Source organism: Protopterus annectens, chromosome 5.part0 (genome assembly GCF_019279795.1).
Source record: "Protopterus annectens isolate FY-2018-M chromosome 5.part0, PAN1.0, whole genome shotgun sequence".
In the NCBI taxonomy this organism is placed as follows: Eukaryota; Metazoa; Chordata; order Ceratodontiformes; family Protopteridae; genus Protopterus; species Protopterus annectens.
Window position 1 is genome coordinate 1,413,792,310 of NC_056735.1, and position 17,216 is coordinate 1,413,809,525.

The 17,216-nt window shown below is 41.5% G+C and overlaps 1 protein-coding gene across 1 annotated transcript in view; it reads left to right on the forward strand.

Annotated features, from left to right (window-relative positions):
• The window catches only part of MTMR2 (myotubularin related protein 2), an 853,325-nt gene that overhangs the window by 530,187 nt on the left and 305,922 nt on the right, over positions 1–17,216 (forward strand). The window contains exon 10 of the mRNA XM_044072012.1: positions 7,733–7,921. Within this exon, the coding sequence (XP_043927947.1) occupies positions 7,733–7,921 (189 nt within the window). The remainder of the gene's footprint in view (positions 1–7,732; positions 7,922–17,216) is intronic.

A 17,216-nucleotide genomic window follows, 5' to 3' on the forward strand; every position in this document is an offset into this window, starting at 1 on the left:
TCAGGATAAGGGCAAGGCTTTACAGGAACATAAACATGTTTGTTTCTTTTGTGCCTAAATTTCAGAGAAATTACCCCAGTAAGCCAGCTTTTGTTCGTAAGCAATCTCACCCTCCTCCAAAGGGTAAAAAGGATGGCAAGCAGGCTAATCCTGCAAAGGCTGTTCAGACTACTGTGCCTTAGAAGTCTCATTTTCCTGACAAAAAAGGCACTGTCTGACTATCCTATTCTTCCCAGCCACTTTCCTCTTTCTCTTTGCCTCTCTCTCTCTCTCTCTTCCTGTTTGGCTACACATTACTTAGGATTCCTGGGCTGTGTCCATTATCCACCAAGTGTATTTTATGGTCTAGAAATCCCTTCTTCCTTTTATGGATATTCCTCAGCCCCTTCAAGAACAATTGTCCTTCTTTCCAGAGGTGCTTTGGGACCTTTTGACTTAGGGTACTATTCAAGAAGTGCCTATGTCCCAAAGGGGGAGAGGGTGCTACTCCAAGATGTTTCTAGTACTCAGGAAAGAGGGTACTTGGAGACCAGTTCCAGACCTCTCTCATCTAAACACTTTTCTGAAGGTGCTCTCCTTTTGAATGTTGTCCCTTCAGACTTTGTTCTGTCTTTTGCTTCCTCGGGCTTATATAATGTCTCTGAATCTCACGGATGTTTAACTCCATATTCCAATTCATCCCCTTTTCAGGAAATTTTTACATTTCACTCTTGCTTCCTGACATTTTCAGTTCTCTGCTTTGCTCTTTAGCCTTTCTACTGTTCCCAAGAGTATTCACCAAATGCTTCGCTCCTGTGATTGCTTTTTGCAGGCTTCAGGGGATCCAAGTCTTTCCTTACTTGGATGACCTTCTGTTTCAGGTGTCCTCTCCAGGGATCTTATTGCAAAATTTTCATTTTGCCATTTCCCTTATGCAAAGCCTGGGGTTCACAGTAAACTTCAAAATGTCTTTTCTGACTCCTTCTCAAGACCATTTTTTTGGATGGGGTGCAGGATACAGACAGTGTCAATGCTGGCGTCTCTGCCACCTCCCAAGACCTTAACACTCATTTCTTTCTTTCAAACTCTTCTTCCTCTGGCCTCTATAACAGCCAGGGAATTTCTGAGAGCTCTGGGGTTCATAGCATCCACCATCCCTATGCTTCCTTTGGCCAACTCCACATGAGAATGTTTCAGTGGTTTCTGAAGTCTGTTTGGCTTCAACATGCACATTCCCAATTTGTAGTTCCTCTTCTACCTTGTCTCAAGAAGGAACTTCATTAGTGTTTTCAGCAGTTGTCTGTAAATCCAAGCCTCCCTTTTCTTCCCCCTGTTCCCTCTTAGTAGCTCTTCACAGACACTTCATACGTGAGATGTAGAGCAGCTTTTGGCTCCCTAAAGGTCAGGGGGTGGGGTCACCTCATCAACAGAAAGAGCACATCACTGTCAAAGAGATGAGAGCCCTTCTGCTGTCCCTTCAGACTTTTCATTCTCTCTTCACCCCATGACCTTGCAAGGTATTTACAGACAATATCAAAGTGATGTGCTATGTAAACAAAGGGGGGAGACAATATCTTATTTTCTTTGCCGGTTGGCACTTCTAGTGTGAGATCTTGTATCAAGTGACTCTTCAGGCAGTTTACATTCGTTCAGGTCCAAACAGTGTGGCAAACACTGTGAGTAGTCCTAAATCAATCCCACAAATGGATGCTTCACAGGGATGTGTTTCTGGACATTGTCTACCAGTAGGGTACTCCTAAGATAGATCTTTTTGCCTCCTCTCTGAACAGACAACTTCCTCTGTTTTGTGCCAGATTCCCAGGTCTTCTAGTTTGGAAAGTGGATGCACTGTCTTTTTCTTGGAATGGGATATTTCTTTATGTTTTCCCTCGCCATCCCCTCATTCCAAAAGTCCTGTTCAAAATTCAACAGGATGCTCCCAAAATCTTGTTGGTGACTCCCTTTTGGCCGAGACAGCATTGGTTCCCTCCTCTTCTGCATTTAGCCAAGGGCAGTCATCTCAAGTTACCCCACAGGGTGGACCTACTCACATAAGACAAAGGATCTGTCATCCATCCCCACCTGTCCATTCTTCAGATGACACTGTGGGTGATAGGATTTTGATTCCACATAAACACCTTTTTTCTGAAGACGTACTTAGGGTACTGCAAGAGGCTAGGAAACCCAATAATAAGAAATCCTACTTATCCAAATGGAAGAGATTTTCTGTGTGGTGTCTTTTTCATAGCCTGGATCCACTTTCTGTGGATGTTTCTGTCTTACCTGTGTGAATTGCTCAGTGCTGGGTTGGCTTATTCTTCTCTTAAGACCCACTTATCAGCTATCTAAGCTTGTCTGCCTTTATCTCTTCCTTTAGCTTCTACGTTTGAAGCTAAGCAATTCCTTAAAAGCGTCCTTCATAGTTGGCCTCCTGGAAGCCTGTTCCTCCTCTTAATTTTGTTTTGGAAAATTTGACTCAGGCTCCTTCTGAGCCTGCAGCTTCATCTTCCTTTCAGCATTGTTTTGGGAAGACTGTACTTTTGTTTGCCCTTACTTCTGCTAGATGGGTGTCTGAGCTTCAAGCCCTTATGGCTTGTCCTCCTTTTTTGGTGTTTCATAAGTACAGGGTGTCCTTGCATACTAATCCTTCTTTTTTACCCAAGGTAGTGAATGAGTTGTCCCTTAATCAGTCTATTGACTTACCCACTATTATCCCTTCTCCACAATCTGACAATAAGAAGGTGCTGCACACCAGATGTACATAGACAACTTAGATTTTATTTGAATAAGACTAAGACTATTAGAAAATATGATCAGCTCTGTTTCATTTCATCCTAGGTCCTTAGGATTAGCAGTGTCCAAACAGTCTATTTCTTCGTGGATCTCTAAAGGTATTTCTTTTTTTTTTAATTCTTTGCTTGGTAAGAGCCTTCCTTATTTGGCTAAGGCTCATTCTACTAGAGCTGTGGCTTCTTCTGGTGCTTTTTTCAAGAGTTTGGATGCTAACTCTATTTTTGAGGCTATTACATGGGCTTCTGTACATACATTTACCCAGCATTATAAGTTAGATGGAATCTCCAGAGCTAGAGCTGCTTTTGCTAGGGCCATCCTTTGTGGCTTACTAGAGGGCTCTGCTGGTCCTTCCTCCTCCCTGTTTTCTTCCTGAGCTTTGGCACTCTCCCTAGCGTAATGAATACTGCAGCATTGAAAGGGACATAGTATGGTTGTGTAAAATCTTGCGATAACACTAGATCTCCTTCTCCTCACTGTTGCAGTATTTATTATTTCCCTCCTCCCCCTGGTTCATTTATCTTCTGGATATACTGATTACCTCTTTTTACCTTGAACTGCTGTTCCTACGGGGGTGCTCAGTTCTGAGCATGGTACATCCAGATGTCACCTATATGCCATACGCTACATGAGAAGCATACAGCTGAAATACAGCGTATCTTAAAACAACCCAAAGACTTTGGTGTACTGGCCGGATGTCAGGTCACCCTTGGCAGGAGAGGCCAAGTGGAATGAGTACTGCAACAGTGAAGAGAAGGACATCTACTATTAAGATAAAATTTTACACAGCTTTACTGTCTTCATATCAGCATATTATGTACTATACGGATAAACTCCACTGGGCCCAGTAAAGAAGTCACCAGTTACAGAATGAAATATGTAAGGTGAAACACTATCACACGTGGAAGAGGTACCTTTCCAAATTCTGAGAGATCACTTTTTTCTGTTTTCAGTGGAGTGCACTCATTTAGTTTGAAATAGCAATGTCTGCCTTACTTTATCTTGTCACTGCTCCAGTTCCACTTGCCAATTGGTCAGTTGCAGTGTAGCACACATCTAGTCAATAATCAGCTTTCTGTACTACTGAAAATTTGCAGTTGCTAGACTTGAAAAAAAAGTTTAACTGCTTGCATTCACCACTTAGTGGGGAAATCAAAACAGTAAAGGAGAGAATATACCAGAACAGGTCGCAAACTTTGAGGCAGTATCTGTTGAGAGGGCAGGGTACTGGTGTACAGTTCAATAGTGATATCCTGAACATGAATTGTTAGGTGGAAGGAATGCAAGGAAGGAGATGAATTAAGGAAATTATAAATAAAAAGGATCCAGAAAATGCAGGTTGCACAGTTCATTAAGCTGCTATATTTTGAAGGAAATAAAATGCAGTGGTATATATAGATTTTGGACATTTGCTTTGGCATTGCCAAACTTTTGGGTAAAAAAAATATGAGAGCTATTTAGATAATTGTGTTTAATGGTGTCTGACTGTTCTTTGAATAAGGGTTTGCATAAGGAATCCCATGTAGGAAAGAACTCCGATTTTGAAAGTGATTTAGAGCTAGCCAAGAGGATTTATGGCTTATCAATCAGTACCTGTATAAGCAAAGACAAATGTTCCAAAACATTTTGCGATGTAAACTCAGACAAGTGGGTGCAATGTTTTCTGCTTAAAGTGCACATTGGTGGAACTACAACTGCTTTGGTATTGTCAAGAGATGTGAACCACCTCTACATTGTGAAGTGCACCCATGGCTATAGTGTTATGTATACTGATGGTTAAGGTGATATTTACAGAGTCTGAAACTCTGAAACACATGAAAAAAGTAAAAATCTTTACATGCATTTGCTTCTGTGTTAAAACTTATATGTAATTCATTTTATGATATAACTGTACTAATTTTATCAGAATGGTTGTGTGTTGCAAACAGTTTTCGCAGTCTTTCATTCTTGCATAGTGAGCAGTAGGAGTTGTGGAACTCAGGCTGCTGGAATTTCTTAAGATATGACTAAAAAATAAGTACGGAAATTGCTGTATTTGAGTAAAGACACAAGATGTTCATACATTATTTATTTTTATTTTATTTTGTTTTACATTTGTTAACCAGTGGTGTCTGACTGAGCCAAAAAAGCCCTTTTTCAGCAGAGGCCTGGGGAGAAAAGCTCCACATAGAAAAATTACAGATACATTTAGATATTTAGACATGATCAGTATACACACAAATTTCAATAGACGTGTTTTTACAGTGATATGCAGTACATCAACAGTTACAGTGGAGAGAAAACAAGAAAATATTAATTAAAAAATAAAGGTAATTAATAGATTTGTGGTGTACAGCTGAAATTTGGAACATAGGTAGAATGCATACATAGTACACAGGTACAGTGCATACATTGTACATTAGCCAGTGTTTGTGAGTAAGATTGAAAACTATTATCAAGTACTCTAGGTTTAGTATGTGCACCTTATCCACTTTCACTAGCCTGGGGAGCAGTCATGGCACTGCCAACTTTGCTTGAGATGTTGCCTAATGAGGTTTTTAAAGGAGGCTTTGGATGATGTGCTCTGTATGCTAGTGGGAAGAGAGCTCCATTTTTTAGCCACTGAACTACTAGTGTGTCTCCAAAGCTATTGTAGCTGTTGGTGACTTCTAGTAGTAGTTTGCTTGATGATCTAAGAGGCCTTTTGGCTGAGTGATGTTGTACTAGGTTTTTGAGGGCAGGACACTTATTGGGGAGGTAATAGATAGAATGACAGAGGCAGAGCTGATTGTAGGTTAGGAGGTTGGGCAGTTCAAGCCAGTGGAGCTGTCTCAAAGCAGTACAGTGATGAGTTCTATATGAGCAATTTGTAGCAAAGTGGGCAATTCTGTTATAGCAGGCTTCCATTTTTGCTTAGCTCAGTTTTGTTGAGATTAGTCAGAATGGGAGATGCATAGAGTATGGTGGATAGAGGTTGGGAGCGAGCAATGGCTGATTTTGTGTTGTTGGTAAGAAATGGTTTGATACGGTAGAGTGGTCCCAGTTTGGCATGTACTTTTTTAATAGTTAAGTTGAGATGACTACCAAATTTTAGGTGGGAGTCTATGGTTATTCCCAATAGCTTAGCCTGTGCCACTGGAGCGATTGGAGTAGCATTTGTGGAGTATATAGTGAATTGACTGTTATCAGTGTTTTTGTTAGAACTGGTTATAATCATAAGCTGAGTTTTCTTTGGATTGAGGATAAGTTGGGCTTTGGTAAGGTTGTTTTCAACGTCAGAGAATGCTAGCTGAGTTGTTTGCACGAGGGTGGGAATGTTTTGTGCAGCACAGATTAAGGTAGTATCATCTGCATACTGAATGATAGATGCATGCTGTGTGGAGGTATGGAGGTCATTTGTGAAGATAGTGAATAGTAGTGGTCCTAAGATAAAACCCTGTGGGACTCCTATAGTTATAGGCAGCTGAGGAGAGAGACAATTTTCCCATTTCACAGCTTGGTACCTGTCAGTTAAGTAGCTTTGGAACCAGGTAAGAGTGGAATTTGATAGGTGATATTGGTTTAGTTTGTTTAGCAGGATTTGGTGCAAGACTGTGTCAAATGCTTTGGACATATCCAAAAAGAGTTGACACCTGCAGGCCTTCATTTCTGAGACAGTTTACTGTGTCTGTGAAGCAGAGAAGGGCTGTAGTGGTACTATGGGCCAGTCTGAAACCATGTTGAGTAGGTGATGGGATATTGCTGTTTAGGAAATATTTTAGCACCTGGGTATGGATGCATTTTTCTAGAATTTTGGCCAGGGGGAAGAGTATAGCAGTGGGTCTGTAGCTATTAAGTTCAGTGGAGGTCCCGTCTTTATGTATGGGTGTAACGCAGGATATTTTCCAGAGTTTGGGCACATAGTTTTCAACAACTGATCTGTTTATGAGAGTGGAGACTGGGATAGGAATAGCATCTGCTGTGAGTTTCAAGAAATAGCTGGGGAGTAGGTTGGCTGCTGTTGATGCGGTTTTTAGTTTGGAGAGCATGCTTTTGATTGAAGTGGTGGAAACTGTTTTGAGGGTAAAGCTTGTATTAGTGTTATTTGTGTTGGGGTGGATAGTGAGAGTGGAACTGTCCTGTGATACCAAGTATAGAATTGAGTTCACAAAGTGGGAGTTGAATTGTGTTTCGATGGGATCTTTAGTGTCATGGGTGGTTGGTTTGGGGGTAGCCTTTTGGGTGGGTTTTAGTAGCTGGTTTACATTTTTCCAAAATTTGGGGGGTTGTGTTGGTATTTAGTTTGTAATGTTGTGTAGTAGGACTTTTTGTAAACCTAATGCATTTTTTTGCATGGTTGTGCAGTTCTTGGTACTTAGGGTATGTGTTTCTTTGTTTTTTTGATAGTAAAGCCAGACAGTGTCTCTGGACTTGAGGATTTCTTTGGTTTCTTTACTGAGTCAGGTGTTTGTAGAGGTTCTAACCTTGATTTTGCGCAATGGAGCGACAGTGTCTACGTGTTGTAGAAATGTTTTGTTGAAATATGCTACAGCCTCGTCAAGTGGGAGGGTTTTTAGGGGGGTCCAGTCACAGTTACAGAGTAAAGTATTAAGGACTTCAGGAGAGAATTTTTTTGTGTTTCTCGTGGATTTATAGTTAGTGATTTTGCATATGCTTGTTCTACTACATATAAGGTATGTTATGTTGTGGTCACTTAAGGTGTCTGGGAGACTGCCTGTGTGGGGGTACAGTGTGGGGTTGTTAGTTAGGACCCAGTCAAGGATGATTTCCCTTTTAGATTTTTTATCACATCTAGTTGGAATTTAGACTAGCTGCTGGTAGTCATGGAGATTTATTAGATTACTTGGTGGTTCTGTTATACAGGTGAACCAATCTAGGGTGAAGGTAGGTAATGGGTATCAGCATCGTGTCCTGTTATTAATGTTCTCTGCCTTACTTTGCTCATAAAAACAAATCAGATTTTTTTTTCTTCTTCTGTTTGAAGGTTTTGTCATGGATTCATCCAGAAAGCCAAGCTACCATAACACGCTGCAGCCAGCCAATGGTTGGAGTGAGTGGGAAGCGTAACAAGGATGATGAAAAGTACCTTCAGTCAATCATGGATGCTAATGCTCAGTCTCACAAACTTTTCATCTTTGATGCAAGGCCCAGTGTTAATGCTGTAGCTAACAAGGTAAGCCTTTTTCTTCAGATTTTCCAAGAGAAAGTTTCTCAGACTGATAAATTTTAACAAGAGTTTAGTTGGCAAATGTTTGTTTTTCAGTATATTCTAACTGAAAGGAACTGGTTAGTGTTTCAGACTGGAAATGCATATTATTAAGAGGATAAAAAAAGTCTAGGAAAATATAGCAGTTGCATATGACCCCTGTTGTCCGATGTTCTTCCAGAACTGACCTAAAGAGCAATAATCTAGGAGCATGTGTTTTTCTATAATTCAGGAAAAAATGGTGCTTTACCGAACATACTGTAAAATTCTGTAAGCCATCGAAGTATTAGGTTTTATTGTGTTAAATGCAAAAAAAAGAGAGAGAGAAAGAGATCATTAATTTGCTCTTCAGAACCGAAATTGAATGATCCATTCCATTTCCCTAGCAAAAATGAATAATGAGGCAGTGACACAGATACACATACATTAATATAGAGGAAAACGTACCACAGTAACACTTTTTCATGCACTATACACGAGTTCTTAACGATTATCATTCACAACTATATTGCAGTAATTGACCAGATAGTGCACACTCCAACTAAAGGTTCAAACATAATGGACCTAGTACTCACCAATATGAGAGTGCATTGCACTCTCATGTCACATTCTCACTGGTGAAGTCAGATCGCAAAGCTGTCTCCGTCAAAATAAAAATCAACATGGAAAATGCAGCAAAACTTGTAACAGTTAGGAACTGTTCTAAAGCAAACTGCATCTTATTAAGTGACAGTTTGTCAAAACTCAATGCCCCTCCAAACTCAGAGTTCACAGCAACCTGTCTGGAATCATTCAAAGAAATCTTGTATAACCATGTAAATTGCTGCATAAATGCTGCTGTTCCTACCAGTAGTAAGCCAAACTTAAACCCCAAAATCAAACCACACTGTTAGAATCCTAACCTTAACAGGCTATATAACAGAAGGAAAAAAGTCATGGCCAAAATCAGAAAGTGGTAGATCTCACTAGGAAAGTAAGAAGATAAATAAATGCATCAAGACCAATTACAAGGTTAAGATAGCCTCTCAGGCTAAAGACAACCACAAGGCCTTCTACGGCTATGTCTGAAGCCTTAAACGTAACTCACAACAGTATACTGAACTGGTGGTAAATGGTACTACCTTTACCGAGGGCAGTGATATAATGAATCTGCTGGGTGACAAATTCAGCTCTAACTTCACCCCCACTTTCTCCCTGCCTCCTCCTGTGAAATCCCTACTAAGCATACCCCCCCCCTTAGCTATTATCAGGGAGTAGGCCATGGCGGCACTCACTTAGGCCAAAAACACAGCCTCAGTGAGCCCAGACACTATCTGGGTTATCTCCTAAATAGCTTGAAACATGACATATCAGGACCACTTGAGTCACTTTTCAACTACAGCCTCAAAACAGGCTACATACCACATGAATGGAGGACTGCAACTGTTAATCCTCTTCACAAGGGTGGACCGTCAACCAACCCCGGAAACCGCATACCCAGTAGTCAGACCAGTCAAATATGCAAAGCCATGGAATTAATTATCATGGAAATGATCAGCAAAGACATTAGCAACCTAAAGACATTGGACCCATCCCAGTTTAGTTTTGTCAAAGGAAGGTCATGCCTACTTAACCTGCTAGATTTCTTTGACAGGGTCGCCAAGGCAGTGGATGAGGGGGAAAAAAGTGCATGCCACCTACCTAGACCTGGCTAAGGTGTTCAGCATAATACCCCACTCAGATTTTGTTGACAAATTCACAGATCTAGACGTAAATCCATACATAAGATAAGACCCAAGAAGTCAGGATTGGTGAGACCACCTCCACCAAGAAACCAGTCACCAGCAGGGTACCTCAGGGCTCAATGTGGGGCCTGCTCCTGTTTGAGATCTACTTCTCAGAGATCAAAGCTAATGTCAAAGGACTCTGGCACACCAAGTCTGCAAACAACTGCAATTTGGGAGCTGTCATACTTTCCCTCCATGACTCTAAAATCCTGCAAGAAGGTCTAAAACACACAAGTGACATGTGCCAAAGCCACATATTAAAAATCAGTGCTTAGAAGTGCATTATAGTGCCTTTTGAGAAAAAGTACACTCAGGTTAATTTCTCAATCAATAAGACAACCATAAGAGTTGGCCTAGTAGTTATTGATCTGGCACATATCTAGACTGCAATCTAGCCTGTGACCAACATGTAGTCAAGGTAGTAAGAAAATCATTATATGTCTCCCAACTTATAAGTAAGAGTATGGCATCCAGGTCCAAGAAAGTTATAGTACAATGTTACTCATCCCTCATCAGACCCATCATTGAGTACAATGCCTCCTTCAGTGTGTACCTGACCAGGCATGTGCAACAATTGGAACACCAACAGAGGTTCCTCACCAAGAGAATCCAGGGTGTTAACACATTGTCCTGTACAGATCACTTTAAAGCCCTATTGCTATACTCATCTTCTATAGCTTACTGAGAGATGATTTATGCCTGGCATATAAAGGATCCTGAGATCCGGCCCCAGTGGACTTTTTTCATATTTCCAAAACAAATAGCACCAGAAACACTAGATCCACATATTTAAATTTTGCTTGCAACATAAATAGAACATGCTGGTAAGACAGACGTGTCTCAAATGATCCCCATGCTGTGGAGTAGGGTCCCCATCCATGCAAAGCAGAGTCCATCCCTAACTCTATTCAAATTTAACCTTGAGCACTGGATGGGAAATAAAAATTGTATCTTCAGTCTGGCCCCACATGTCTGTGATAGAGGATGACGGTAAATATTTCCTAAATAACATACTGCCCCCCAGTAAACCTTCAGCAATCTTCTAACTAACATACCCCTCCAAACAGAAGCCTGTGTTATATGGGGTCACAGGTTGAGTTGCTCGGCTAGGCTTATAAAAGCCCTGGTGGTTCTTAGCCTAGTAAATACCAATTAATGTAATATTAATCTGTATGAGACTTGAAAAAGTGATAGCAACGTATTTTGTTTTTGAAATTCTGAGCCCAAATTTCTTCTGTAGAATATGAGTTTTTTCCCCATGACCTGTCGCTGTCACTGCAAAGTTCTGTTAGCAATTGTCATTTTGCTCAGCAGCTGTGACATCTTTTAAGATGGAATTGTAGAACACCACTTTAGAATTCATGTTGTATCCCCCTTTCAAAATAATATGAACTACAAAACAAAAACTGTGAATCTGTAGTTATCAGTCTTCATTAATCCTTGACCAATGGGTTCAGTTCAGAAAATCGGAAACATCTTGGCCGTTTCCACAACTCACGCCGGCCAAAAACTCTCGAGCTCCAACCCTACCTACAATGCATCTCTCCTAGTTAATTCAGGTCTCATTTGCTGCTTTCCTAAACAGACACTTTCGCCTTCACTCTCGAGCTAAGTGAAATTATTTACTATTATTTAGTCTTTTCTCAATACTAAGTTTAGTCTAAGTTTACTTCTACTGTTTTTCCCAACCCCCTTCTTCTTTTACTTGCATAGTTCGTCATTACCTTTGTTGGTATTTTTCCCCTTTTCAGTCTTTTCTACCATTGTTGGCAGATTTACCCCTTTCCATACACTTCAGTATACTCTCCCCGCTTTCTTTATAGCTCTTTAAAAAAAAAATTAAACAAAAAAAAAAATAATAATCTTGATTTTTTTTTCCCTGTTTGAAGGTTTACGAGTGGTTGGATTGTCTACTGTAATTGCTCCAACCTTTTGTTTTGTGTGTGTGTGTGTGTGTGTGTGTGTGTGTGTGTGTGTGTGTGTGTGTGTGTGTGTGTGTTTGTAGAGCGAGTGTTATTTTTTCTCAGTATGGCTGAAGAAATGTCAGCAGTGTGGCCATAAAATTCATTCCTCAGACACACGCTTTGTGTGTCTACTGCTTGGGACCACGCCACCTGTAGGAAGATTGCAGTATATGTCATGGCTTTAGCCACAGAGCTTTAGTGGAGAGAAAAAATAAATTGAGCTTAAAAGGTTTAATTCTGACTGCCTTTGATAAGGCCATATCTGCTGGAAGAAGCAAAACTGATGCTTTCCTCCTCTTCCTCTTGGAAGGTCAAGAAAATAAGTATGTTTATGCAATCTTCTAAAGTGGCGACTGTCAAAAAAGTGAAAACTTTAGTGCCCAAAAGTTTCTTGTCTCCGGTTGTTCATGCTGCAGTGTCTGCACAGACACCCTCCACTGCTTCTAAACTTTCGACGCCAAGGGCTTTAGCACAGATTCAAACTGCTGGCTTGGTTCCACAGATCCAAGCTTCAAATACTGCTTCAGTGCCAACTGATTTGGTGCCAAGTATTTCTACTTGGCAAAAACCTAGATGTCAATATTCCCCATCTATCGATCCCTTTGCTGGGGAATTTCCTCTGGTCTTTTTGCATAGACCCGTCTCCTTCTGTGTCTTCTATCCATTCCAATAAAACCCTCACAGAGTCTGACATGAAGAGACTGGTGGAGAAAATTTTATGGGCAAGAGGAATTTCAGGTGCTCCCTCAGCTCCAACTCCTTCGGGTGCTGATCATTCTTTCACCACAGAGTAGTCCTCCTCTAACCTCCTCTGAGGGCTTGGAGATTTCATCTTCAAGTTGCCCAGTGTCAGCTGCATCAGTTTTAACAGTTTCTGTTACTTCGGCACAAGTCAAAGCTCTGAGTTCTTTGGCTCTGTCAGAACCAGAGACCTCCCAGGGCCATAGCTATCCAGTCATCCCTGAGGGACATGGGTTGACTCCAATTTTTTTTTAGTCATCCTTGCACCTTGGGAATTTGACTAGGGTTAGTTCGGCACCAGCTTCTGTCTCTGAGGAGGTCTCCTTGGAGCAGAGAGTGACCGTGGTTCTGAGGCAGACTATCTTGGTTCTGGGCTGTCTTCCCTCTTCAGCGGGGTCAGCTTTCGAGGCTATGGAGAGGGCCTTGCCTGCTTCAGCCACTCATTTGACATCTTCTTCCTCGAAGTATGTTTTTTCCTTTCGTCCAGTTATGCAGCCTGCTCCTGCACTGGGACAGCGAGTGCTAAAACCTCAGGAAACTCAGATTCAGATTCTGTCTTTTTCAGATACCTCACCAGACCATCCTGATGAGGTCCCTCTGAAGAAAAAGTGCAAGAGGAAGCACTTCAGATTCCCTGCAGGAATCCATCACCAATGATACTGATTTTGATGATGAGGAAGGATCCCTCAGATCACCCCTGATGATGTCTCCTTTGGAGACATCCTGGAAATTTTGAAACGGAGGGGTGATTGCAAGTCCCAAAACCCTACCCCTGAGGAATCAGTGTATCTGCAGGCTTTTTGCACATGCCCATCTACCACTTGGGTGACTCCGTCTGCTGATGAACTTATCCAGTTGATTGCTCAGTGGGTGTAGACTCCGTTGAGCCTATCTCTAGGAGGCCAGACAAAATGTTATCCCCTCCTGAAGATAAACAATTTTGGGCAAAAGTTTAGCAGTAGATGTCATGGTCATAGCGGTAGCCACAAAAAAGGGACTGGCTGAGGAAATTTCCTCTATCCATCCACCCAACAGAGAGTCTCAGATGATGGATAAGTTTGGCACGTGGATTTATGCATCATTGACCTTTGTGTTATAGTCTTTGAATTTTCTGGCACATTTCACCAGGCTTCAAAGGGATCTGATCAAGGAGCTCTCGGATACCCTGGCAGGAGCTCTCTCTGAGGAGGTACAAGACAAAATTGCCTCTTGGTTAGCTACCATGGAGTCTGTTTCTAATTCATCCATGCAGCTCATCACACATGCAGCCAAAGGGACTACCAAAGCAGCCGGTTCAAGCGTATTCATAAAGTGACATGCTTGGATGTGACTATGTGACTTTACAGAGCCATTTAAGTCTTTATTCGTCAATGCACCTTTTGATGGATCATCCTTATTTGGCCCAAAGGTTAGAGAAACATTATCCAGGTGCGAGAAAGATGGAAAGACCCTTTCTGTTGTGGGCATATGTTTTTCCTCTCCTTAAAGACCCTTTTCCAGAAATCAGAGAGTGGGTGGAAAAATGTGGTAGAAAAAATCCAGAGGGTCTTTTCAAGGTACACATGGTGAAAGTTTCCCTAGGGGCAGAGGGGGGTACTCTAATGGAAGATGCTGCCCACACAGCAGAAGTGGCCCACAAAAATCAGGGTTTCAGAGAGTCCTTTTCCGGAAAACCCTATCCACGTTCCTGAATGGAGGCCTGATTGCCTTCCTCTGGAGGCAGTCAGGAGATGCTTATCCTTGCAGCTAAACGCCTGGCTAGAAATTACCTCAGATACTTGGGTGCGGATGATTATATCCATAGGCTATGTCATACCCTTTTCTCATCTCCCCTCCTATTTCCAAAAGAATCCCCAATGTCAGAGGGAATCAGCAGTCCTAGAGATCCAAAGACTGCTAGAAAAAAGAGTCATCCAAGAAGTCCCACCAGACTGGTTAGTGTTTTAGTGCCAAAAAAGACAGAGCTTATTGAACAAATCTGTTCAACAAACAAAATTCCAGATGGTCATGGTACAGTCCATTCTCCCTTTTCTGGAGAAGCATGACCGGATGTGCTTGACAGACCTTCAAGATGCATATTACCACATACAAATGGACAAGCACTCCAAAAGGTTCCTCCTCTTCAGGCTGGGAGCCAGTCACTGTCAGTTCAGACTTCTGCGGTTTGATCTCACCACAGCCCCCAGGGTGTTCACCAAATGCATGTCAGTAGTAGCAGCTCACTTGAGACTGCAAGGATTCTGGTGTTTCCATATTTGGATGCCTGGCTCATTAAAGCTGCATCTGTTGATAGTAGCAAGATGTTACATTCTACAGACTTGTTCCAACCTAGGAATTACTGTGAATTACAAAAAATCTCAACTGATTCCAACTCAAATTTAGAGTACACAGGAGCAATGCTAAAAACAAGAACATTTGTAGCCTCCCTTCCACCAGTGAGATTACAAAAAATCATGGAATAAATTTGTAAGATACAGCACAGCAAGAAAGTACCTGCCTGTCTAGTATTACAAGCCTTAAGTTCAATAGCAGCGATGATAACTCTAGTTCTGGCAAGATTTCGTATGCAAATACTTCACTGGGTACTTGCACCTCAGTGGTCAGTACTTCACCAACCTATGTTGTATCAGATTTTAATTACCAATCTTTGCAGAAAAGATCTAGCTTAGTGGATGCACTCAGAGGATATTCTTCTATGCTGCCCCTTTGTCCCACAACAGCCCAAGGCCATAGTGACCATGGATGCCTCCCAGATGGTGTAGGAGGGAACATTATCTGGGCAAGACTGTCCACGGCACTTGGACTCCCATTGAGGCCAGTTTGCATATCAGCATCCTAGAAATGAGAGCAGTGCTTTTAGCATTGTAAGCCTTTCAAACTGTTCTCCCTCTAGTAACTATTGCAGTCCAAACAGACAATATGTCTGTAGTTTGGTACATCAACAAACAATGTTACCCTGTATGTCAAGAAGCACTCAGTGTGGCAGTGGGCAATTTCCTCCAACTCATTTTTGATAGCAATGCATATTCCAGGGAGCTCCAATGTGATAGCAGACTAACTGAGCAGGTCTATTTGTCTACCTTACGATTGGTCCCTCAGTCCAAAAGTGGCAGAAATGATTTTTCTCCAGTGGGGCCAGCCTTGCTGTGACTTCTTCGCCTTGCCTCTGAACAAGTGCAGCAACTACTTTGTCCTAATACCCCCACTGGGGGAGTCACCCAGGGACGGTCTTTTCACAGTTAGTTTCCTGGACTTCTGTATCCATTTCCCTTAATTCTGAAGTTCCTTAAAAAAGCCCTAAGGTTGAAGAGCAGAATAATCCTCATTGCTCTTTATTGCCCTTGACAAATATGGTTCCCCTTTCTCTGGCCTTACCTGATAAAAGAACCTTGAACTCTGGATCCAGCTCTAGACCTCCTCTGTCATCCAGAGAACTTGATTCATCCAAACCTCCAGAATCTCAGGCTGACAGCATGGTTCCTCCAGTTCCGTTAATTGCCAGACAAGTTAACCTTCCTTCTCCAGTACTCAGAATTTTACTAGCCTCTCATAAGCCATCCACTCGTAATATGAATAAGAGATTTACCATTTGTTCCCACAAAAGGAATTTTGACCCCCTTTCAGAGCCCATTGAAAAAATTTTAGAACTCCTATCCTCTCTTTTTGATGCAGGAGCCTCTCCTTCTACTATTAAAATTCAGCTGGCAGCGATTTAAAGCTTTCATAATGGTTTTGGGGATAATTCTCTAACTTCTCACAAGCTATGTAAAGCATTTTTAAAAGAAACTCTTTTGTTGAAACTCCCTTTTAAGGATCCTATTCCTCCCTGGAATCTTATTCTAGTATTACAATACATTGTTCATCCTCCCTTTGAACCTTCTGCTGAATGTGACCTTAAATACTTTATTCCCTGTAGCAATAAGTTCTGCCAGGAGAATTTCAGAAATTCAAGCTTTATCTTGCATGCCACCATACTTGATTTTTCATAAAGACAGAGTGGCTTTAAGGATGAATCCCTCCTTTCTTCCTAAGGTAGTGTCAGACACTAGTATTAATCAGACTATTAATCTTCCAGTATTCTGTCCCAAATTTTCTAATAAAGGATAATATGCCCTTCATTTACTAGGTGTTCACAGGCAATTACATTTTTACCTGCATAGAACAAATAATATTCGAAAATCAGACTAATTGTTTCCTTCTCAAGTACCAAAATTGGCAAACCAGTCAGCAAAGTAACATTGAACAGATGGCTAAAACAATATCCTTTATTTATGACAAAAAGAAAATTGATTTGCCTAGACTATTAAAGGCTCACTCTACAAGATCTATGGCTACGTCAGCAGTTTTTCAATCTCAAGCTTCCATGGATGATATTTGTGCAGCAGCAACTTGGGCTTCCCCTCATACCTTTCTTACTCATTACATATTGGATCTGGTCTCCAGGGGAAGAGCATCCTTTGGTTCAGTGATGCTCAGGAAAGTCCTTCCTTGAGTCCACCCAAGGTCTAAGGTAGCTGGGGACTCTGTCTCATTGGGGCAAGGATAAAATGAAGCTTGACAACTTCAGATAAAGACGTTATGTACTCACCATAACTTTCCATCTGAGTTGTTCATCTTTATTTATCCTTGACTTCCCTCCCTCCTTCCCTCGGTCTTTCTAATATCCTTTGGTGGAATGGATAGGGCACATACCTCCATGTTTGAGTAGTTTTACATTGCAGATATGGTTTTCATCAGGCCTCCTGTTCATATGTCTGTTTAGCTCTAATCTGCAAACTCAATCTGAGTAAC